General features: G+C 46.9%; 1 protein-coding gene across 1 annotated transcript; it reads left to right on the plus strand.

The window, feature by feature from the left end:
- The first annotated feature begins 3,141 nt into the window (after nucleotides 1–3,141).
- LOC148123396 (uncharacterized) lies at nucleotides 3,142–23,824 on the plus strand. Its single transcript, XM_087910761.1, has 7 exons — nucleotides 3,142–3,147; nucleotides 3,722–3,859; nucleotides 7,759–7,947; nucleotides 20,747–20,850; nucleotides 21,770–21,798; nucleotides 22,233–22,331; nucleotides 23,703–23,824. Exons 1-7 carry the CDS (start codon nucleotides 3,142–3,144, stop codon nucleotides 23,762–23,764), a joined length of 627 nt encoding a protein of 208 aa, XP_087766887.1. The 3' UTR covers nucleotides 23,765–23,824.
- The last annotated feature ends 143 nt before the right edge of the window (nucleotides 23,825–23,967 follow it).

Genomic DNA, 23,967 nt, shown 5'->3' on the forward strand with positions numbered 1-23,967 from the left:
GCTGGCCTTGAACTCACAGAGATGGCTTGAGTGCTGGGATTAAAGGCATCGGCCACTACCACCCCAGTGACAATCCTTATTTTGAGGGTTTGAATTCAGGATCCTCCTGTCTCAGCCTGCTGGGTGCTGGAACTGCAGGCCTGCATCACCCTGCTGGCTAATAACTTATTTTTAAAAAGCGCCAAAAAGGGACTGGAGAAATAACTCAGCAGTTAAGAGCCCGGGCTGCTCTTCTAGAAGACCTGGGTTCAACTCCCAGCACCTATATGGCAGCTCACAACCATCTGTAACTTCAGTTCTAGATACCCTCACACAGACATATATGCAGGCAAAACATCAATGTACATAAAATAAAAATAAATCATTAAGAAAAAAAAAGAAAGATAACAAGCCTGCCTCTGCTTCCTGAGTACTAGGATCAAAGGGGTGTGCCATCACTATTTGTTTTAACACTAGCCAAGAATGGTGAAGCAGCTGCCGGTTGTTTTGGATGCTTAATTGAGCGGCTGCTGAAGCCGCTCCAAATGGGAATCAAACTAGCTTTGGGGCCAGTTTAAGTGCCCGTGATGCTTGGTCGAGATGTTCTTGATCTAGAACTTGATGGCCCCTTCTGAAGTCTCTTAAGACTTCGTGTTTTGGGATTTGAGTGAAGAAAGGAGCTGAGTCACTCAGGGCGCTCTGAGAGGGCACAATTGGGAGGAGAGCAGGTGAACTCAGTCTGGAACCCGGGAACTGGGAGATGGCAGCTGTGGCTCTCTGCTGTGGCAGCACTATGGAAAAGTCCCCAAAACTGTTTGGAGAGCGCCCTAACTTATACATTTTTAAAAAAAGCAAAACCAAAATTGTGGTCTCAGTGATACTGGGCAATAATTATCCCCATTTGGCTGATAAAAAAAAATGACTTGTCAAGTTCAACAATTATTTGAACTTGAGTTCAGGTCTGTCCGATGCCTTTGCCATGTATGAAACTTCCAGGGCTGTTCTCAAGTGTACTGATGGAAGTGTCTTGTTTGCTGCTGTTTCGTTTTCCCTTTAATGTGGTGCTGAGGATCAAAGGACCTCACCCAAGCTAGCCAAGTAGTCGCCAGTCTCTGATTAAATCTTGAATCCCTATTCCACTTCCTCTGCTGGGCAACCCAGCTCCTGCCTCACCCATTTTCTCTGGCTTAGTCTATTTGGTGTCTCATTTGCTTGCCAGAGGATAAAGGGGATTCCCCTTGTCTTCCCTCATATGGGTCAGGGCCTTTGTCACAAGTTTAGGTAAAATCTGAGTGGGCCTTAGGGACCTCGATCTGTGATAAAGCTAAGAGGGATAAAGAAGTAAGGCTCAAGCTTGTGTGTGGGGGGTGACGTTCCCCTGTCCCATTGGTCACCTCTTTTGCTCTTTCACCTTCAGTCCTGAGGTTCTCAGCTGCTGTATATGTAATAAATAAATAACTTTTTTAAAAAAACTTATTTTTATTTAGTTATTTTTTCTCAGCACTAGGTATTGAACCCACGACTGCACACTAAGCATGTGCTCTACTACTGACCACTCCTGGAACTATTAGCTCGCAAAGCCCCTAAGTTTCCTTTTCGGATCCTGAGATGTGAGGTATGAGGTGAAGCTTCCACTGGTGAGGGTGTAGTGCACTGTACTGTGGGACGGAGCATGAGGGTTCTGGGAACGTCTTTAAGAGTCATGAAGGCTTGGACATGCAGAGATGTCTCTGTCTGTCCATAACCAAGAAAGGATGTAGGGTTTCAAGCATTTGCCTCTCTTGGCTTCTGAGCAGCTTTGTTCTGTCTTGACAGTATAGAATAGAATAGATAGAAGCCTGGTTGCCAGGCTGAGAGAGCTCTATGAAGGATGAAAGCCCCACTTGACAGATGGGAAAACTGAGGTAAGGCAAAGACAATGCTAGGACTACAGGCTTGACTTCCCAGTGGCTGTGCTCCTTCTCTAGGTGGACTCCTAAGCCTGACAGAGCAGGAGAGTTAGTTGTCCACGCGCCCTGCGCCTCTTCTTAGGGCTGGAGGCCAAATTCCTCAGTATAAAGACCAAGCCTCCCACCCCCAGCCTTCTGCCCTCATTGGGTAACACTGCCCTGTGTATACCACTTCCTAGCTAGCCTCACCCACAGCTGCCTGGCTTTGCCCTCGCTGCCTCAGCCTCAGGAAATGAGAGCAGGCATTTCCTCTGCCTTTCCCCCATATTCACACACAAAGCTCCTCCCCAGAGAGAGTTTCCACTTCCTCTGTAAAACTCTCTCCAAGATAGAGGGGTCCCTTCACCTTCAAGAGCTGAGTCTTCCGAGCTGGGGTGCAGCTCGGTAGATACTTCCCCCGAAGGCCCTAGGACTTGATTTTCATGCCCTGCAGCACCTAAAACCAAGTGTAGTGGTACACCCCGTGATCTCAGAACTCTGGAGAGTTAGAGGTTCAAGGTCATCCTCGGCTACGTAGTGAATTTGAGACCACACTGAGCTGCCTAAGACCTTGTCTCAAAACAAAACAAGACACAAATCAACAGACAACAAAAGATTGTACCTTCTTTTGTGATCTAGTCTAGGACTTGACACCTCTCCAACCCAGCAGAAGGTAGGACATGGGGCTAACAGGTGTCAGGGATGTCTGAAAGGATGAGTGAGGCTAAGGTGTCCACTTTCACCCCGTTGCCAAGCCTTGGCACCGATTGGCCAGGCTACCATGGGCAATCCCTGGCTCTATACTGAGGAGTTGGGGTGCACAAAAGAAGTATGGGCTGAGAGAGTAGAGGCTGTGTTTGGGCTCATGAAAGTATTTGTCTCTTCCAAAAGAAATACCTAAGAAAATGAACAGACCTAGGCAGTGGTGGCCTTCGCCTTCAGTCCTGGAACTCGGAAGGCAGAGGCAGGCAGAACTCCAAGTTTGAGGCCAGCCTGGTCTACAGAGTGAATTCCAGGATAGCCACCCAGGGCTACACAGAGAAACCCTGCCTCGAAAACAAACAAACAAATAAACAAACAAAAACAAACAAACAAAAGCCCCACTATCCCACCCACACACCAAAAAAAAAAGGAAAAGGAAAATAAAAGAAAAAAAAAAGAAAAACAGAAAAAGGAAAGAAAAAAGAGACCCAAACAAGCAGATAAGTTCTCCACTTGGTCTCTGGGTAGCAGGATGAAGGTTTGAAATTATCTTGGTCAGGGTTTCTATTGCACCAGGACCAAAAAACAAGTTGGGAAGGAAAGGGTTGATTTGGTTTTCACACTTCCATGTTGTGGTCCATCACTGAAGGAAGTTGGGACAGGAAGTCAAGCAGGGCAGGAACCTGGAGGCAGAAGCTGATGCAGAGGTCATGGAGGAGTGCTGCTTACTGGCTTGCTCTTCATGACTTGGTCAGTCTGTTTCCTTATAGAACCTAGGTCCACCAGCCCAGGAACAGAAACACCCATCATGGCCTGGGCCTTCCCCTCTCAATCACTAATTAAGAAAATGCCTTACTGCTGGATTTTTTTTTTTTGCTGTCGTTGTATTGTTTTGTTCGTTTTGTTTGTTTGTTTGTTTTTTGAGACAGGGTTTCTCTGTGTAACAGCCTTGGCTATTCTGGAACTCACTCTGTAAACCAGACTGTCCTTGAACCCACAGAGATCTGCCTGCCTCTGCTTCCCGAGTGCTGGAATTAAAGGCGTGAGCTACTACTCGGCTCACAGCTGGAACTTTTGGAGGCATTTTCTCAGCTGAAGTTCCCCCGTTGCAGGTGACCCTAGCTTGTGTCACACTGACAGAAGATCGCCAGCAGGACGGTGAGACAGGAAACAGCAGCTCAGCCTTCGCGGGGACGGAGGACAGTACGACAGCAACTCAGACACAAATGACAGAAGCAGCGAAGACGAGCGTTTCATGGACGGGTCTAGATAATAGAATTATCAATATGACTTTTGAGCAACTGCACCTGGAGTTTTCAAAGACATATAAGACAAGACAGCTGAAATATCAGAACTGGCAAATATAGTCGTGTGTCCCCCCCCCCCTTTGGTTTTTTGAGACAAAGTTTCTCTGTGCTTGTCCTGGAACTCACTCTTGTTGACCAGGCTGGCCTCGAACTCACAGAGATCCGCCTGCCTCTGCCCCCCCCCCCCCGCGCTGGGATTAAAGGCATGCGCCACCACTGCCCAGCGGAAGTACAGAATTATCAGAACCCAGCAGACAGGGTCGACCTCAGATTGCACGCAACTGAAGTGCGAGGCAGATCACAGGACATACTCACTGTTTCTCAAGTACCCGCTGTGTGCCTGCTACTGGTTTTTGTTTAGGCCTTGAGGACACAGCAGTAAACAGAAAGACACAGTCCCTACTCATGGAGCTGATGTTCAAATGGGGAAGACAAAAAGGGCCGGCAATATTCTCTGAATGTGGCTGGCCCGGAGTCTTTCTGAAAAGCCATTGACAATGACACTGGGACTTGTTTCCTCTGCATATACTGGATTTTGGGGATCCAGTCTGTTTGGATACTCACCTTCCTGGACCTGGAGGGAGGGGGGAGGAACTTGGACTTCCCACAGGGCAGGAAATCCTGACTGCCCTTAGGGACCAAGAGGGAGGAGGAGAGGGAGTGTGGGGGGAGTGGGAGGGTGTTGGGAGGAGGGGCGGAAATGGAAACTTTTATAATTTAATAAAATTACTTTCTAAAAAAAAAAGGCCGGCAATTTCAGGTTTCAATAAATATTGAAGAAATCAGAATGTGAGAAGAGAGAAATGGAGAAAGTGCATCCAGACAAGTGGTCAGGACTGGCCACTCAGAGGAACTGTTAATACTCACACTTAGAAGAGATGCGTAGACACATGGCACCTTAGATGGCTACCCCATCCCAGTTGCTCAGTTCTCTCTCAAGTGTTGGGGGAGGAGAGAGGGGCAGGGGACAGGTATCCTCTCTTCTCTCCCCTGCCCTTCTCCTCCTCCCCAACCCTTCATGATTGTGATCCTCCCACCTCTGCCTCTGCCCTGTGAGTGCACGGGATTACAGGCCTGTGACACTGTGCCACCATGCACAGCTGCCAAGTGTTCTTTTATAACTGTCCCTAGCCCACACAGAATGGGTTCTCACTATGTAGCTTGTTCCCCGATGAGCTGGGATAAAGCAGGGAAGGGCGTTGCAGCACACACTGCCATGTGATCATGTGATCTGCCCTAAGATTTTCATTTTCATGGAGAGGTATGACCCAATAACATGATGGAGCACTCAAGGTAAATCTTTGCTGTTGCCGCTGCTGCTGCTTTTGAGACCGGATCTCACTCTGGTAGTCTAGACTAGCCTGGAACTCACAACGTAGCCCAAGCTGTCCTCAAATGTCTGTCAAGGTAAATCGTCCGTTCGTCCGTCTGTCCATCCATCCATCCATCCATCCATCCATCCATCCATTCATCCATCATCTTTTTGCTCATTTTCTCTTCCAGTCTATTGTTACTTACTAGCTGGGGCAAGATGAATAAGAAAGGGACCCTTCCCTTGAGGACGTCATAGGCCACTGCCTACAGGAGGGGCAGGGATCACTGTAGCTCACAAAACTGAGTGGGAAGGTGATCAGGCTTTACAGTAGAGTATACATCTGCTTAAGGGAAGGGAGAAAGACCTGAGATGGTTTCCTGGAGGAGGCGCATCTGCGCTGGCTCTTGAAGGAGAGTCTAGAGGAGCAACGGGATGTGTCCCAGGAAAAGCCCAACACTTGGGAAGGAGCATGATGTTTGGAAGTCAAGGAAGGCGGAGGGTAGGACTTAGAACACAAAGGCTTCAGGAGCTGTGATAAGCTGGGGGTGACAGATCTTCATTAGAGATGGTAGGTGGCAGAGGTGGCGGCTGTAGGGGTGGCAAAGGGGAAAGGAAGGGTGGAGCTAGGTTTTACTCTCAGGGACTCCACGGGCTTGGCAGTCTCCCTCTCTCTGTTCACTTCCTCCCTGAACTGCCAGCTCCCAGTAAACTCCTAACCACAAAGGAGGCAGACCTGACAAGCATCTTCCAGGAAATGATCCAAAAGTCAAGTAGATTCTATCCACTCAAGAGTAGGAACTCAGCCAGTGACGGTGGTGGCACATGCCTTTGATCCCAACGCTCAGGAAGCAGAGGAAGACGGATCTCTCTGAGTTCCAGGACAGCTAGGGCTACATATAGAGAAACCCTATCTCGAAAAACAACAACAAAAAAGAGACTCAGATCATGGACGGAATAAAGAGGCAGCCAGTGGAGCGATGGAGCCCCATCCCAGAGGGGAGTCCTGGGCAGTGTGGAAGTTAAGCAGACAGGACTACAAGGTCTCCTAGCCCTCAAGGCTTATTTGATGCTGGAGACTCCAAAGAGATTTCTAGGGTCTCCAACAGTGCTCTGAGTGACAGGGGTTGGACAGTGACTCTGAGGTGAGTTTAGCCGTGGTTCTCAACCTTCCCAGTGCTGAGACCTTTAAAACAGCTCCTCATGTTGTGGTGACCCCAACCATACAGTTATTTTGTTGCTGCTTCATAACTGTAATTTTGCTACTGTTATGAATCATAATGCAAACATCTGATATGCAGGATATCTGGCATTCGACCCCCAACAGGGTCTGGACCGACATGACTGTCCTGGGACTCACTCTGTAGCTGAGATTGTCCTTGGACTCAGAGATCCCCCTGCCTCTGTCTCCAGAGTGCTTGGATTAAAGGCCTCAGCCACCACTGCCTGGCAAGAAATATTTTTGCAAACATCTATACAGGTGTTTTCATATGTACTTTGCATTAACTTCATGTAGCACCCCAGTGACCCTAATACCAGTAGGCTTTATCTTCATTTTACACCTGAAGGAAATGAGATGCCTGTGACCAGTCTGGCTTTGACCTCACAGAGATCCACCTGCTTCTGTGCTGGGTTTAAACACATGGGCCACCACCGCCTGGGCTCTCGTAACTCAATTTTGTGTGTACATGTGGGTGGTGTCTGTGTGGGAGTCAGAAGACAGCCCCAGAGTCATTTTTCCTGCCATGTGTGTCCCAGTGATCGAACTCAGGTGATCAAGCTTGGTGGCCAGCGCCTTTACCCGCTAAGCCGTCTAGCTATGAGGCTCGGGTGAGAAGATCCCCGCCCATCTGGAATCTCCATTGCAGCCAGGTCAAGCTGTTCCCAGACCACCACAATCACCGTGAGACTAGATGGAACCCTGATGATGAGAAAACAGGATACCTGTAGTCAGATACTTAGAGGTCAGCCTTCGCCAACAGGCTAATATATTTCCCTGACCTGCCCCTAACCTAACCCCATCGTTTTATCTGAAATAACCACTGAGAATGCATCTGCTTCTGTAAACATGCTTTTTGCTATATAACCAAACTCCAAATTCAGCCCGGTGCGCATCAGTCACCCAAAGGCTGTTGCTTCCCAGGCGCCTGTGTGAATAAACTACCTCTTGCTTTTGCATCCAGTGTGGACTAGTCTTGGTTCTTGGGAGTCGTGGTCCCCGAAGGGAAAACACCCTAACCGGGAATCTTACACAGGTAGTGGAAATTATTTACAAACTAGGAGTGAGTATGTTACCCAATTCTTCCACATAGGCGCTAGAATTAGAACTTTCCTACAGGGTATCATCTAGTCCATAAGTTAGAGGAGAAACTGAGATTTAAATATTTATTAAGTAACCTGCATCCGTCCAATTCATCTCTGAATGATCAGATGGGAAAACAAAAGAAAGGTTATGTCCCCAAGATTAATTTAGCTCAGTATTGATTCAGACCCAGAGTCTCCCAAAGTTCTCTGACCTCTGACCTCATAGAGCAGTGCATTCTGGGACCTGAAGTATTCCAAGCAACTCGGGCACGGTCGGATACAGCCGCTGTCGTTGCCCGCTGATTCGTCAGCGAGTCTCTCGGAGCTACCCAATGAGAAGTGCTCGGGTCCGGTCGCCTGGGAAACCCCGAGACAACAAGATGGCGGCGCCCCGGGACGGCTCGCTGGCCCCGTGGTGAGTCTTGGCTCCAGGCCTTTCTGTCCCGCCAAGTCCTCCGGCAGGCCAGGGCCCTCGCCCCGACTCCGTGGATCCGCGGCCTGCGTGGCTCGGCTCAGGAGGGGCGTGGGGACCCCGCTCACGGTGTGCGCGCGTGAAGGCGGAGCAGACGGCGGGCGATCGGGGCAGGGTTTGGGCGCGCAGCTACCAGGCAGTCTCAGAGCCCAGGGTGTCGCCGAGCTCGGTCCTCTAGAGAGGCACAGGACGCGTTTGTAACCCTCACCTGAGGCGACAGCCGTACCCTGACAACCTTCATCGGTTGTGGCGGGCTGAGGTAGGAGGCTTGCGAGTGTGAAACCCATCTCTGGCCAATTAGGGCAGTTCAGCGAGACCCTGCCTCAAATTTTAAAAAAGTAAAGCATGGCCAGGTTAATTGTGCAGGCCTTTAATCTCAGCACTCCGGAGGCAGGGGAGGATCTCTGAGTTTGAAGCCAGCCTGGCCTACATAGTGAGACTATCTTTAAAAAACAAATAACTGAACAAAATAGAAGGCTGGGGCTGGGGCCCTGCAGACCTGTAATCCTAACTACTCAGGAGGCAGGAGCAGGAGGGCCACATATTCAAAGCCAGCCTGGACTTTAGAGTCCTTTCAGGGCCACAATGGGCAAAGACCTTTCTTTGTATATATAATTTTATTCATATATATGAGTTGTCTGCATGTATGTGTGTGTACCTTGCATGCTTGGTGTCAGAAGGCATCAGATACCCTGGAACTGGAGTTACTAGGGGGTTGTGAGCTATCACGTGGCCGCTGGAAACCAAACCTAGGCTCTCTTTAAGAGCAGCAATTGCTCCTAACCTCTGAGCCATTTTTTTTAGTTCTTTTTTTTATTATTTATGTTTTTTTTCCTTTTTTTATTAAATTATAAAAGTTTCCATTTCAGCCCCTCCTCCCAACACCCTCCCACTCCCCCCAGTCCCTCTCCTCCTCCCTCTCCATCCCCTAGAGCAGTCAGGGTTTCCTGCCTTGTGGGAAGTTCAAGTTCCTCCCCCCTCCCTCCAGGTCCAGGAAAGGTGAGAGTCCAAACAGACTGGAGCGCCAAAATCCAGTATATGCAGAGGAAGCAAGTCCCAGTGTCATTGTCAATGGCTTTTCAAAAAGGCTCCGGGCCAGCCACATTCAGAGAATCTGGTTGGATCACGACCTCGTTCAGTCCCAGTCCAACAGGCCTTGGTGAACTCTCATTATATCAGTTCCCTTGTATCAGTGGGTGCTCGCATCCCTCGCAGTCCTGATTACTTTTTTTATTTTCTTCATCTTTCTGTTCCTCATTTGGACCTTGGAGTGCTCAGTTCGGTGTTCCAATATGGGTCTCCATCTGTATCGCCATCCAACGTCGGATGAAGGTTTCCTCTGCCCTTGCCTTCTTTGCTCACGTTCTCTTTCCTTTTGCCTCTTATTTGGACCTAGGGAGCTAGGTCCAGTGTTCCAACGTGGTTCTCCGCCTCCATCTCCATCCATCGCCAGATGAGGGTTCTATGGTGACATGCAAAATATTCATCAGTATGGTTGTGGGCAAAGGCCGGTTCAGGCACCCTCTCCTCTGTCCAGAGAACCATCTGGGGATCTCTCCTTGGACCGGGGATCCCCTTTATAATCAAGTCTCTTGTAAACCCTAAAATGATTCCCTTAGTTGAGGTATATACTTGCCTGATCCCATATCCATCCTTCCTCCCTCCCCCCCATCCCAGTCCCCCGATCTTTCCCCAATCCTCCCCTACTCCCTTCTCTCTAACCCTCTCCCTTTCTGACAACCCTCCCAACCCCCCCCCCATGCACCCGAGGTTACCTGGGACTCTTGTCTATTTCCTACCTCCTGGCGGATAGCTAAATAATCTTCATCAGGTTCATCTTCTTATTTAGCTTCTCTAGGATCACGAATAATAGGCTCAAAGACCTTTAATTATGGTTAGAATCCACTTATGAGTGAATACATACCATGTTCCTCTTTTTGGGTCTGGCTTACCTCACTCAGTAAAGCGTTTTCTATGTCCATCCATTTGCATGCAAAATTCAAGATGTCATTGTTTTTTACCGCTGAGTAAAACTCTAATGTGTATATGTTCCCCACCTTTTTTTAACCATACTTCTATTGAGGGGCACCTAGGCTGTTTCCAGGTTCTGGCTATTACAAATAGTGCTGCTATGAACATAGTAGAACAAATGCTTTTGTAGTATGTTAGGGAATCTCTAGGGTATATTCCCAAGAGTGGAATTGCTGGGTCCTGAGGGAGGTTGACTCCCAGTTTCCTGAGAAACCGCCACACTGATTTCCACAGTGGCTGCACAAGCTTGCATTCCCACCAACAATGGATGAGTGTTCCCCTCATTCCACATCCTCTCCAGCATAGGCTATCATTGGTGTTTTTGAGTTTGGCTATTCTGACAGGTGTAAGATGATATCTCAAAGTTGTTTTGATTTGCATTTCCCTGATCGCTAAGGAGGTTGAGCATGACCTTAAGTGTCTTCTGGCCATTCGAAGTTCATCTGTTGTGAATTCTCTGTTCAGTTCAGTACCCCATTTTTTAATTGGGTTAATTAGAGTTTTAGTGTCTAGTTTCTTGAGTTCTTTGTATATTTTGGAAATCAGACCTTTATCTGTTGCAGGGTTTGTGAAGATCTTTTCCCAGTCAGAAGGTAGCCTTTTTGTCTTACTGACAGTGTCCTTTGCTTTACAGAAGCTTCTCAGTTTCAGCAGGTCCCATTTATTTATTGTTTCTCTTATTGTCTGCGCTCCTGGGGTTCTGCTTAGGAACTGGTCTCCTGTGCCTATATCTTGTAGACTACTTCCCACTTTCTCTTCTATCAGGTTCAAAGTGGTCGGATTAATGTTGATGTCTTTTATCCATTTGGACCTGAGTTTTGTGCATGGTGATAGATATGGATCTATTTTCATTCTTCTACAGGTTGACATCCAGTTATGCCAGCACCATTTGTTAAAGATGCTATCTTTCTTACATTGTATAGCTTTAGCTCCCTTGTCAAAAATCAGGTGTTCATAAGTTTGTGGGTTAATACCCGGGTCTTCTATTCGATTCCATAGGTCGACTTCTCTGTTCTTATGCCAATACCAAGCTGTTTTCAATACTGTTGCTCTGTAATACAGTTTGAAGTCAGGGATGGTAATGCCTCCAGAGGTTCCTTTATTGTATAAGATTGTTTTGGCTATCCTGGGTTTTTTGTTTTGCCATATAAACTTGATTATTGTTCTCTCAAGGTCTGTAAAGAAGTTTGATGGGATTTTGATGGGAATTGCATTGAATCTATAGATTGCTTTTGGTAGAATTGCCATTTTTACTATGTTGATTCTCCCAATCCAAGAGCAGGGAAGGTCTTTCCATTTTCTGGTATCCTCCTCAATGTCTTTCTTCAAAGACTTAAAGTTTTTGTCAAATAGGTCTTTCACTTACTTGGTTAGAGTTACCCCAAGATATTTTATGCTATTTGTGGCTATCATGAAAGGTGATGTTTCTCTGATTTCCCTCTCTGCTTCTTTATCCTTTGTGTATAGGAGGGCTACCGATTTTTTGGAGTTGATCTTGTATCCTGCCACATTACTAAAGGTGTTTATCAACTGTAGGAGTTCTTTGGTAGAGTTTTTGGGGTCGCTGATGTACACTATCATATCGTCTGCAAATAACGAAAGTTTAACTTCATCTTTTCCAATTCGAATCCCCCTTGATCCCCTTATGTTGTCTTATTGCTATTGCTAGAACTTCAAGCACTATATTGAAGAGGAATGGTGAGAGTGGACAGCTTTGTCGTATTCCTGATTTTAGTGGAAAGGCTTTGAGTTTCTCTCCATTCAATTTGATGTTAGTTGACGGTTTGCTGTATATTGCTTTTATTATATTTAGGTATGATCCTTGTATCCCCAGTCTCTCCAACACCTTTATCATAAATGGGTGTTGAATTTTGTCAAATGCTTTTTCAGCATCCAATGAAATGATCATATGGTTTTTTTCTTTCAGTTTATTTATATGATGGATTACATTGATAGATTTGCGTGTGTTGAACCATCCCTGCATCTCTGGGATGAAGCCCACTTGATCATAATGGATAATTTTTCTAATGTATTCTTGGATTCGGTTTGCCAGTATTTTATTGAGTATTTTTGCGTCAATGTTCATGAGTGATATTGGTCTGTAATTCTCTTTCCTGGTTGTGTCTTTGTGTGGTTTTGGTATCAGGGTAACTGTAGCTTCATAAAAAGAGTTTGGCAGTGATTCTTCTGTTTCTATATTGTGAAATACATTAAGGAGTATAGGTATTAGCTCTTCCTGGAAGTTCCGGTAGAATTCTGCATTGAAACCATCTGGTCCTGGGCTTTTTTTGGTAGGGAGATTTTTAATAACAGCTTCTAATTCTTCACGACTGACAGGTCTATTTAGATTCTTCACCTGTTCTTGGTTCAACTTTGGTATATGGTACTTATCTAAAAAAATGTCCATTTCTTTTACATTTTCCAACTTTGTGGCATATAAATTTTCATAGTAAGATCTAATGATTCTCTGAATTTCCTCTGTGTCTGTGGTTATGTCCCCCTTTTCATTTCTGATCTTATTAATTTGCATGTTCTCTCTCTGCCGTTTGATTAATTTGGATAGGGGTTTGTCGATCTTGTTGATTTTCTCCAAGAACCAGCTTTTTGATTCATTGATTCTTTGGATTGTTTTCTGTGTTTCTATTTTGTTGATTTCAGCCCTCAGTTTGATTATTTCCAGTCTTCTACTCCTCCTGGGTGAATCAGCTTCTTTTTTTTTCGAGAGCTTTCAAGTGTGCTGTTAAGTCTCCAATGTGTGCTTTCTCCGTTTTCTTTAATTGGGCACTTAGTGCTATGAACTTTCCTTTTAGCACTGCTTTCATAGTGTCCCATAGGTTTGAGTATGTTGTGTCTTTATTTTCATTAAATTCAAGGAAGACTTTAATTTCTTTCTTTATTTCTTCCTTGACCCAGGGGTGATTCAGTAGTTGACTGTTCAACTTCCATGAATTTGTTGGCTTCCTGGGGGTAGCACTGTTCTTGAATTCTAACTTTAATCCATAGTGGTCTGACAAGACACAGGTGGTTACTAATATTTTTTTGTATCTGTGGAAGTTTGCTTTGTTACCCAGTATGTGGTCAATTTTCGAGAAGGTTCCATGAGCTGCAGAGAAGAAGGTATATTCTTTCCTATTTGGGTGGAATGTTCTATAGATGTCTGTTAAGTCCATTTGATTCAATACCTCCAATAATTCTCTTAATTCTCTGTTAGGTTTCTGTCTGATTGACCTGTCCATTGGTGAGAGAGGAGTGTTGAAGTCTCCTACTATTAGTGTGTTTGTTTTGATGACTGCCTTGAGTTCTAGAAGTGTTTCTTTTACATAAGTAGGAGGCTTTATATTAGGGGCGTAGATATTCAGGATTGAGACTTCCTCCTGATGAATTGTTCCTGTTATGAGTATAAAATGTCCATCTCCATCTCTTCTGATTGATTTTAGTTTGAAGTTAATTTTGTTCGAGATTAGAATGGCCACGCCTGCTTGTTTCTTAGGTCCGTTTGCTTGAAAAACCTTTTCCCAACCCTTTACTCTGAGTAAATGTCTGTCTTTGTGGTTGAGGTGTGTTTCTTGTAAACAGCAGAATGTTGGATCCTGTTTTCGTATCCAGTCTCTTAGTCTGTGCCTTTTTATAGGTGAATTGAGTCCATTAATATTAAGTGATATTAATGACCAGTGGTTGTTGACTCCGGTTATTATTATTTTTTGTTTGTTTGATTAATAGAGTTTGTATGTGTCCCTTCTTTGAGTTAAGCTCGTGAAGGGTCGCTAGATGTCTGAGTTATTGTAAGCATTGCTGGCAATGTTGGACTCCTTTGGTTGCAATTTTCCTTCTATTACTTTCTGTAAGGCTGGGTTTGTGGCTGCGAATTGTTTAAATTTGTTCTTATCCTGGAATATTTTGTTTTCTCCATTGATAGTGAATGATAGCTTGGCTGGGTATATTAGTCTGGGCTTGCATCCATGGTCTCTTAGTTTCTGCAGTACCTCTATCCAGGACCTTCTGGCTTTCATGGTTTCCATAGAGAAGTCCGGTGTGAGTCTGATAGGTTTACCTTTATAAGTTACTTGCCCTTTTTCCTTTGCAGATCTTAATATTCTTTCTTTAATCTGTATGTTTTGTGTTTTGATTATTATATGGGGAGGGGATTTTTTTTTTGATCAAGCCTATTCGGTGTTCTGTATGCTTCTTGAACCTTCATAGGAATATCATTCTTTAGATTGGGAAAGTTTTCTTCTATAATTTTGTTGAATATATTTTCTGGTCCTTTGATCTGCAGTTCTTCTCCTTCTTCAATCCCTATTATTCTTAGATTTGGTTTTTTTATTGTGTCCCAGATTTCTTGAATGTTTTGTTATGAGAATTTATTGGATTTGCTATTTTCTTTGATCAGAGCATTTATTTTCTCTATGGTATCTTCAGACTCTGAGATTTGTTCTTCCATCTCTTGTATCCTATGGTTATGCTTGATTCTGTAGTCTCTGTTTGTTTACCTAGATTTTCCATATCCAGCCGGCCCTCGTTTTGTGTTTTCTTCATTGCCTCCATTTCAGTTTTCAATTCTTAAACTGTTTCCATTACCTGTTTGATTGTTTTTTCTTGGTTTCCCAATATATCATTCATGGATTTACTCATTTCTTCGATGTTTTTTTTTATATTTTTCATCCATTTCTTTACTCATTTCTTCAATCTTTTTGTTATACTTCTCATCCAGTTCTTTAAGGGAGTTATTCATATCCTGTTTAAGGGACTCTATTGCTTTCATAATGGCATTTTTTCCCGCTTCTTCTGAATTAAAAGGTTCAAGTCCTTCTATTATAGGGTCATTGGGTTCTGGTGTTTTCATGTTGTTTTTTAGATTGTTGGAGGAGTTCTTGCCTTGGCATCTGCCCATCTCTTCCTTCAAATACTCTCTACTGGATCTTCTAGTACCAGGTCAGGTTCCCTTGTTGGGCAGGGAATTCACTGACAGAAGGCCTACCTTTCCTCAGGCAGTCTATTGAAACACAGGCACTCCCTACTACCAGGTTGTACTCACAACCCAGGCCCAGCGAGCAAGGGAGTTGCTCTGGGGAGATCTTGTGGCCCCAGAGGGAAGGGGGGAAGAGAGGAAGGTGTACCTGGATAAAGGCTGGGACTGGAATCAGGAGAGCTCCGCAGGGAGTAGTCGCCTCTGCCTGGTGACCAGATTGTCGAGGGGGGCGGGGAAAGACTGAATTCCTCCTAGAGGAAGCCCTCTGGCCAGGAGAAAACTCACCCCTCCTCCAATGGAAGTCTGTTAGAAGTTCACTCTCTCTTGCTGGCCAGGAATGTGATTGAGCTGAGACAGGGCTTGCCTTTCCTCAGGCAGGCTCTCAAAGCACCAGAGCTGCCCCTGCCGGACTGAGCCCACAGTCCAGGCCCAGCGTGCAAGGGAGCAGCCCTCTGAGCCATTTTTAAGTCCAAGATTTTTTTTTTCCCCGAGACAGGGTTTCTTTTGTTGTTGTTGTTGTTGTTGTTGTTGTTGTTTTCGAGACAGGGTTTCTCTGTAGCTTTGGAGCTTGTCTGAACTAGCTCTTGTAGACCAGGTTGGCCTCGAACTCAAAGAGATCCGCCTGCCTCTGCCTCCCAAATGCTGGGATTAAAGGTGTGAGCCACCACCGCCTGGCTCAAGATTTTATCATTAAAAATAAATAAAGACCATAAATGTAGCTCAGCAGTGTAGTGCCTGTGTAGCATGTGTGAGGCCCTAGGCTCACTCTCCAGCCCTTAAAAAGAAAAGTTAATTAATTAAAAATAAATTCAGGGGCTGGAGAGTTAGCTCAGGTTAAGAGCACTTTGACTGCTCTTCCAGAAGACCCAGGTTCAATTCCCAACACCCACATTGCAGCTTATGACGGTCTGTAACTCCAGTTCTGGGAATCTTACACCCTCACACAGATATACATGCAGGTAGAACACCAATACACATACAATACAAATAAATAAACATTAAAGACCGAGGTTATCTCAGTGGTAGAGCACTTGGCTAGCTTTTCAACCCCAAGTGCTGGTTCAACAGCAACGTGTTTCTGGCCCTGAGGAGAAGGCACAGTCCTGTCCAGGAGAAACTCCCAGACCACTGAAGGCATTCTGTCCTCAGGGCCCAGAGTTCAAAGGAAGGTACACCACCAGATCAGATGAGAGTAAAACTAAAAACCAACGGTGTAATAGCCCGAAAGAATTGCATCCAGAGGGGCCTGAGAGGCACAAGAAAAAAGAATCCATTGTGAGAGACATTGCAGAGTTTAATCTGAAAGGTTTGCTAGTTGACGGGATGAAGCGAGAGTAAAGGAGAGAGAAACACAATGCAGTTGGAGATGAGGTTCCATTTAAAAAAGGGGGACGATGGAGAAGCTGACTTTGTGGCACACTGTTGGGTTCAGTTGGGCGAATCTGTTTTACTGATAACATAATTCACCTAGTCTCTAATCACCCCTCACTATAAATCCTAGTCGTGCTTATGCTCCATTTATAGGAAATGTCCAGAAGGGGCAGATCTGTTAATAACCACCTAGGCTTGGCTGGGAGAAGTGGGGAGGAACTGGAAGGTAGAGGACAGTAAGCTATTAAAGTGCACAGGGGTTTTTTTGGTTTTTTTTTTATTTTTTTTAATTTTGACTTTTTTTCTTTCTTGGTTTTTTGTGACAGGGCTTCTCCGTGTAACAGTCCTGACGGTCCTGGAACTTACTCTGTAGACCATAAGCCTGCTGGCCTCAAACTCACAGAGATCCTCCTGTCTATGTGATCCTCCTGAGTGCTGGGATTCAAAGCATTCACCACCACAGCCCAACTGTTTTATTATTATTATTACTACTTTAATTTTCTGAGACACGGTTTTTCTGTAACCGCCCTAGATGTCCTGGAACTAGCTCTTGTAGCCCAGGCTGTGCTCGAACTCACAGAGATCCGCCTGCCTCTGCTGGGATTAAAGGCGTGTGCCGCCACGGCCCTGCTGCTCATTTGCTGTTTGGCTAGGCCTTACCATGTGCCTCTGGCTGGTCTGGTTATGCTCTGTAGTCCATGCTAACCTTGAGCTCAGCCTTTCCTTTGCTGGACCACAGATGTGCACCACTACACTGGACTTTACAGGGTCTTTCGATGACTCATGCCTGTAATCTCAGCACTCAGGAGTCCGAGGCAGGAGACTCTCTGTGACTGAGAGGCCAGACAGAGTTAAACAGTGAAATCTTGTCTGAAAATAACAGCAAGGGGCTAGGGAGACAGGTTAGTTGGTGAAGCACTTGCTTAGGAAGCTTGAGGACCCGACTTTCATCTCTAGAACCTATTTTAAAAAAACAGATGTGAGGGTTGGCAAGATGACTCAGTGGGTAAAGGCTCCTGCTGTCGTGTCTGACCACCTGAATTCCTTCCCCAGGATCCACATGGTGGAAAAAGAATACTGATTTCTTTGGGATACCCTCTTGACTTTCACATGCTTACCATGGTGTGTGCATGTGCCTGTGCACACACATACACATACACAAATATATAAATAATAAACAAGTAAAATACACACTGAAAATAAAACAAAAACCCACATGTGTCCCAGGTAGGCATTTGTCATCCCAGTGCTGGGATAGTGGAGGCAGGGGGATCCCTAGGGCTTGTTGCTTGCCACCTTAGAGTGACAATTTCCAGGCTAGTGACAAACCCTATACATTTAAAAATAATAATACTACACTGTGGAGAGCGTCTGAGGACTGACACTCCAGGTGGTCATGCATGTGCACCTGTGTGTGTGTGTGTGTGTGTGTGTGTGTGTGTGTGTGTGTGTGTGTGCGTGTGTGTGTGCAGCCATGCACATACAGATAGGTAAATAGTGGTGACAGTTGCAGGACTCTGGGCACTGGGGAGACTGAGGCAGGAGGATCCCCAGGCCATCCTGGACTAAATAGTAAGACCTTGTTTCAATACAAAATATTAAAATAAGAGCCCTTTGCCAAGAGGTGGTAGTGCATGCCTTTGATCCCGCAGGTGGTTCCCTTAGTTTGCAGAGCAAGCTCTAGGACAGCCAGGGCTGCACAGAGATCCTGACTGAAAACCCCTTAATTTTGTACTTTGAAATGATGAAGTATATGAAGTCTATCTTGCTAACAGTATGTAAGGAAAAAGGTGATTATATAGTATATGATTCTACTTATGTAACTTTATCAAAGGACATTCCAGAGCTGAGCAGGAGTGGTACTTAGGAGGGGCAGGCAATTGAGATCTGTGAGTTCTAGGCCAACCAGGGCTACATACTGAGACCTTGTCTTTTTTTTTTCTAAAGGCGGTGGACAGGTCCACGTTTTAAAAAAAAATTATTTATCTATTATGTATATAGTGTTCTGCCTGCATGCTAGAAGAGGGCACCAGATCTCATTCCTGATGGTTGTGGCCACCTTGTGGTTGCTGGGAATTGAACTCAGGATCTCTAGAAGAGCAGGCAGTGCTCTTAACCTCTGAGCCATCACTGCAGTCCCCAAGACCTTGTCTAAATAAATAAATAAATAAATAAAGTCAGCAAATTGAAGGGATTAAACAGTGGTGGTTGCTTGCGGTCCAGGCTGGTGAGGCGGCAGAGGGCGATTCCGGCTCAGGCGAAAGTGTGGGGGGTGGGAAAGGCCTGCATCTTGATGGCAGTTGTTAAACCCCGTCTGTCCATGTGGTCAGGTGGCACCAGCCTGTACACACAAATCACAGAAACAGTTCCTGCTCCTCATGCTTTACTGGAGTTGTGTGAAATGGTAACTACAGAAAGAAGCTGAGTGGTGGATACAAGGGGCCTCTTAGAACTGCTTTCCTGTGTCTCTCTGATAGTTTTCAAATAAAGAGCTAAATTACAGCCTAAGAAGAAACAAGGAAAATAGAGGGGTTAGCCTGGCCAGTGGAAGGGTATGGGTCAGAGGAGTCCGTTCCAGAAGAGGAGGCTAGGGCTGGAGAGAGAGCAGCCATTAAGGCCTAGGCTAACCACCAAAAGGAAGAGTTTGGTTCCCGGGAGAGGAGGCTAGTGAAAGGGAGCCCTGTGTTCAAGGCGTTGGTTAGCTGTCTTCAGTGCAGAGATGGTTTTTTTTGGGGGGGGGGCAGATAAACTGAGGAGGCAAACAGGGAATTTCATTTTCTTCCTCTCCTCACCCTCCTCCTCCTCCTTGCCCACCTCCCCTTCTTCCTTTTTTTTTTTTCAGATAAGATCTCACTATGTAGCCCTGGCTGACCCGGAACACACTGGGATCTGTCCCCCCCAAGCGCTGAGATTAAAGGTATTGCATCACCATGCCCAGCTTTGAGTTTTTCATTCAAGGGTGAAAGGAGCCCTTGGGGAGGTTTGTTCAGGGGTGTGGTATGTCTTTGTTGTTTGTGGGCATCAGTGAAAGAAGCCTCTGGGGGCTGTCCTGTTTAGCCACCAAACCGTGCGGGAACCCAGATTCGCAGAGCAATGCAGGGATATGGCCAGGAGGCTGGATGGTGGATGAGGGAGGCTGCCTCCAGGCGGCATGGGTTCCCTATTGGAGAGTGTCAGTCTGTCCTTTGTTGCTCTCTATTGCTATGATAAAGACCATGCCCAAAAGGAACTTGGGGAGGAAGGAGTTTATTTGGCCTAGACTTCCCATGACATAGTCCAGCATGGAGGAAAGTCAGGCAGGAAATGAAATAAAGACCATGGAGGATTGCTGCTTACTGGCCTGCTCCCCATGACTTGCTCAACCTGGTTTTGTCTAACTCAGGACCTCCCTGCCTAGGAGTGGCACAGCCAGCAGAGGGCTGCGGCCCACAGGCTTGCCTACAGCCTAATCCGATGGGAGCCTTTTCCCTTTGAGGCTCCCTCTTCCCAGATGGCCCTAGCTGGTGTCATGTTGACACAAACCGACCAGTGCATTGGGGAAGGCCAGTGTCACGTTTCCCGAGGACTGCCTCGGGTTTAGTCTGAAAAGACGCACTTCACACCCTCCCTAGTGGAGATCCCTTCTCTGGCTCTAGGCTTGCTAGGTTTTAATCATTATGAAGGGAACAGAGTGGGTAGCTTTAGTTAGAGCTGGCTTACACACACACATTCCTCATCAGAAGAAGGGAGTCAGCATTTTTGAGAGTTAGTCCCATGTATGAATAACAATGGCCCCACACAGCCACAATTCAGCTGGCATGTGCCTGCCTTGGAGTTTGGCACCGGGCAGAATGCTTTGAGACTTTGCATGCTCTCTCTGGTCACCTGTCTTTTAGATGCTGATACCATGCACATTTTACAGGGAGGAAGTGAGGTGCCAGTTAACGCTGGGCTGCAGGGCATGTGCAAGGGCCCAGGCGGTTGACCTCCATGGTACATGGCTATATCTTCAATGACTCCTGCCTGTGGGTAGCCCGCTCTGCCTGAGATGATCGGGGTGGCTCCTGGGTTCTGCAGACGGGGAGATCAGGCTTTATGCCAACCAGCTCAGTGATGGATCCATAAGAACACACACCTGTCTGTGCCCACACTCTAAGCTTGGGGAAGTTCCAGGCCCTGCACCCCAACAGGCAAGGGGCTCCATGTTCAGAGCAGAGAGTCAGCTGCTCAGAGGAGCCAGCAGACATCAGGAACCCCGATCCGCATTGGAGGAATGAGGTCTGCTTCTCCTGGACAGTGCTCCTCTTCAGGAAAAGCTACAGTTTCCTCCTCCTGACCTGAAGTCCTGGGTCTCCTGTGTCCCCAAGGGCTGACTCCCCTCTTTCCTCTCAGGAGTTTCTGACAGCTAACCTCAAGACCAGAGCAATGAGCTCACCTCTGGCCTCTCTTAGCAAGACACGGAAGGTGCCCCTAGAGTCGGAGCCTGTGAATCCTGGGTAAGGAGCCAGCTGGCCTCTAGGTCCTTGTGCCCCTGCCCTGTGTCCTCCTTGCCCTATCCCTCACCAGAGGAGAATGACCATACTGTCTAGGGGAAATACAGAGATACAGAGAGCAGTTGGTGGCTTCCTGTGGCTACCTTCCTTCTCTCTATGCCTCCGGGAACACTGCCTTGTATGGACCAAAGATTGGGTGGTGCTTTCTGGAAGGCCTGGCCCCGTGAGAGTCCTTGTCATTCACTGTTCACTCACTGGCTCTGCAGACAAGAGTGTCCTGTCAGCCTGGGCTCTTAAGTGCCAATGCCATATATCTTGTTCTGGTCCTCTTGTAAAGCTTTTTTCTTCTTCTTCTATTATTGTTGTTGTTGTTGTTGTTATTATTATTATTATTGATTTTTCAAGACAGGGTTTCTCTGTGTAGCCCTGGCCATCCTGGAACTCACTCTGTAGACCAGACTGGACTCAAATTTACAAAGATTCACCTGCCCCTACCTCCAAAGTGCTGGAGGCGTGTGCTGCCACACCTGGAACAAAGCTTTTTCTACATCCCATTTCCTTGTTGCTCTTCTGAACATACATGGAGTCTTGCTTAAGCCAGGGTGATCCAGGGAGGCTAAGCAGCAAGCCCACTGTGCTTCAGAGAGGAACTAGGGCCAGCTCCATGGGCCGTGGAATCTTCCCACCATAAACGGTCCTGCAGTATCCCTCCGTCTTTCTCTGTTGGGAGCAGTTAAACACTGTACAGCATGTTGTCCCTCAGCTCACCCTGGCTAAGGACAGCTTGGATGGGGGGAGTCTTCAGGAGACAGAGGCTTAACCTCTGTCTCTTTTAGCCCTGCATGGGGCCTGGAACCTTCCCTTGGTGGCATTCCAAGAGGCTTAATTTGTATTTGTTCCTTCTTCCTGCCTGGGTTCCCAGGAGGCGAGGGATAAGGATCTACGGAGATGGTGAGTGTGTGCTCTGCCCGTGCCCCTCCCCTCTCACCTTACAACCGGGCAGCTAGGGAAAGAGCCCTGCTGAGGTCTTGTGCGGCTGGGCGGCTGGTCTGCTCCCTGTACTCTTCAGCTCTCGACCCTTTGCTCAGAGGTCTGGCCCTTGCCCTACTCCTCAGCAGGAATGCCCACACTATCATAGAACTCCTCTGCCTAATGTGAGATGGTTATGGGTACCTTGAACCTATGGGAAGACCAGGGATGTAGATCTCAGCCTTTGCCTATGCCTTCCCTCCCTGGAGCCCTGGCCTTATTGCTGACTTGACTGTGTACCCTTGGGGGGGGGGGGGGGGCAGTATATAAGCTATTTCATCTTGGCCAGGGCCCAGGGCCAGAGTGCTTTCTGGGCTGTGGCACCAGAGCAGTGACCTCGGCGTTCCTGTCCGCAGAAGATGAGGTGGACATGCTGAATGATGGACACGACTCAGAAGAAAAGATTTCTGTCCCTTCCTGCTATGGAGGCATTGGTGCCCCCGTGAGTAGGCAAGGTGAGAGCAGAGGGACAAAGGGCTGTGGGGCCCCTTGCTCACAGCAGCAGAAGAGACTCTAGAGGTGGGGTGAGGACCTGTGACCCAGGGTTCCTATTCTCACCTTCTGGGTTGAGACACTGCTCCTACTTCTGGCTAGCTGCCCCAATGCCTGTATCCCCAAACCCATCCAGGACAGGATTTAACCTAAAGCCACAGGTTGGGGCCCTGACCAACCACCAGCCCAGACTGTGACTAGCACCTCTCCAGTCTCTAGCAAATGTGTTATCAGCAGATCTGCAGTTCAGGTTCAGAGACGGCAAAGGGTCTGAAGGGGAGCCTCTGGCCATCTGCTTTATCTTCAGCAAGGTCCAGAAGGGCTGAAAGTTCCATAGTAAGGTATTCTTACCTGACTTTGTGTTTGCAAAGGCCTATATGGAGCTGCCTATAGTGGGGTGGGGACGGGGGAGAGAGGCCAGACAGGCACTGGGTAGGATCAGGGGAAGTTGGGGATGAGCCCTAACGGCTTAAGCAACTTTAACATCTCCTTGCTTTCTAGCTCTCGCACAGGGTACTTAGAGCAGTGGCCACCATACTGAAGGATAGCAGGAGGTGCCTTAGACCAAACTCCTCTATTTGACATTGCAGAGGGTTAAAGTAGAAGAGACAGGACTTTCCTAGCCCAAGTCCCACAGTGACTTAATCAAAGACAGGATCTCCTACACCTAGCTGGGGACAGCAGCAGTCATGCAACCGCCACCTTCTTCCCTTCTAAGGACCCTACATCCCCTCTCCTCCTCTCCCTGCCACTCCCAGCTGGTGTGTGTCCACCAAGGTCTCCAATAGGACCTGCCTCTCCTCCATTTCTCCGCTTAGCAGCTGCCTCGCCTGCCCCATTGCCTCCTTTTCAGATTAACTGCGCTGGCTAGATTGTTGATGGCTCTGCAGTCACCCATTGCTCCTAGGGTCTTTCTTGCTTTCTCAGTGCCCCCTTGTCTTGCCCACTTCTCATTGTGGACTTTTCCTTCTCTCCATACTGCCCCAGTGAGGGCAGCATGCTCTGTATACTGTTCCCACTTAAGGTGCTGGGTGGAGGTGGTGCATTCCTGGTGCAGAGGCAGGCGGATCTCTGTGGGTTTGAGGCCAGCCTGATCTATAGATTGAATGTTCCAGGTCAGCTAGGGATGTTACACAGAGAAACCCTATCTCAAAAAGCAAAACAAATGAAGGAAGGAAGGAAAAAGGAACAAAACAAAAAAGTGGCTTAAGATGCTTTTGGCAGCCGGGCAGTGATGATGCACGCTTTTATTTTTTTTATTTTATTTTATTTATTTTTTTTATATTTATTTATTTATTATGTATACAATATTCTGTCTGCATGTATGCCTGCAGGCCAGAAGAGGGCACCAGACTGTAGAGAGCTGCGTGATGCCATGCCTTACAGGTGGCACTGATTCCCACCTTCCACCTTTCCAACGGTGAGTGTTCTCAGATGTGTAACAACTCCATATATGGCTAATGCTAAGATCTGGCTTGCTTTCGCGTTTCTGGACCTATCTGCATTTCCCACGTGGCTTGCTGGGGTTGGCTACCCAGAGGTTATTTAAGCTGTAGACTGGCTTTTCCCTGGGGCGAGAGGTTGAGAAGGAGCAAGAGG

The sequence above is a fragment of the Myodes glareolus genome, chromosome 1, assembly GCF_982192425.1.
Source record: "Myodes glareolus chromosome 1, mMyoGla1.1, whole genome shotgun sequence".
In the NCBI taxonomy this organism is placed as follows: Eukaryota; Metazoa; Chordata; class Mammalia; order Rodentia; family Cricetidae; genus Myodes; species Myodes glareolus.

Bases quoted from the DNA above. Each gene is read 5' to 3' on its own strand.
- LOC148123396 (XM_087910761.1), top strand. The intron at 20,851-21,769 runs GTAAGGAGCCAG...CTGGGTTCCCAG, and splicing joins TCGGAGCCTGTGAATCCTGG to GAGGCGAGGGATAAGGATCT. The intron at 22,332-23,702 runs GTGAGAGCAGAG...GTATGCCTGCAG, and splicing joins TGCCCCCGTGAGTAGGCAAG to GCCAGAAGAGGGCACCAGAC.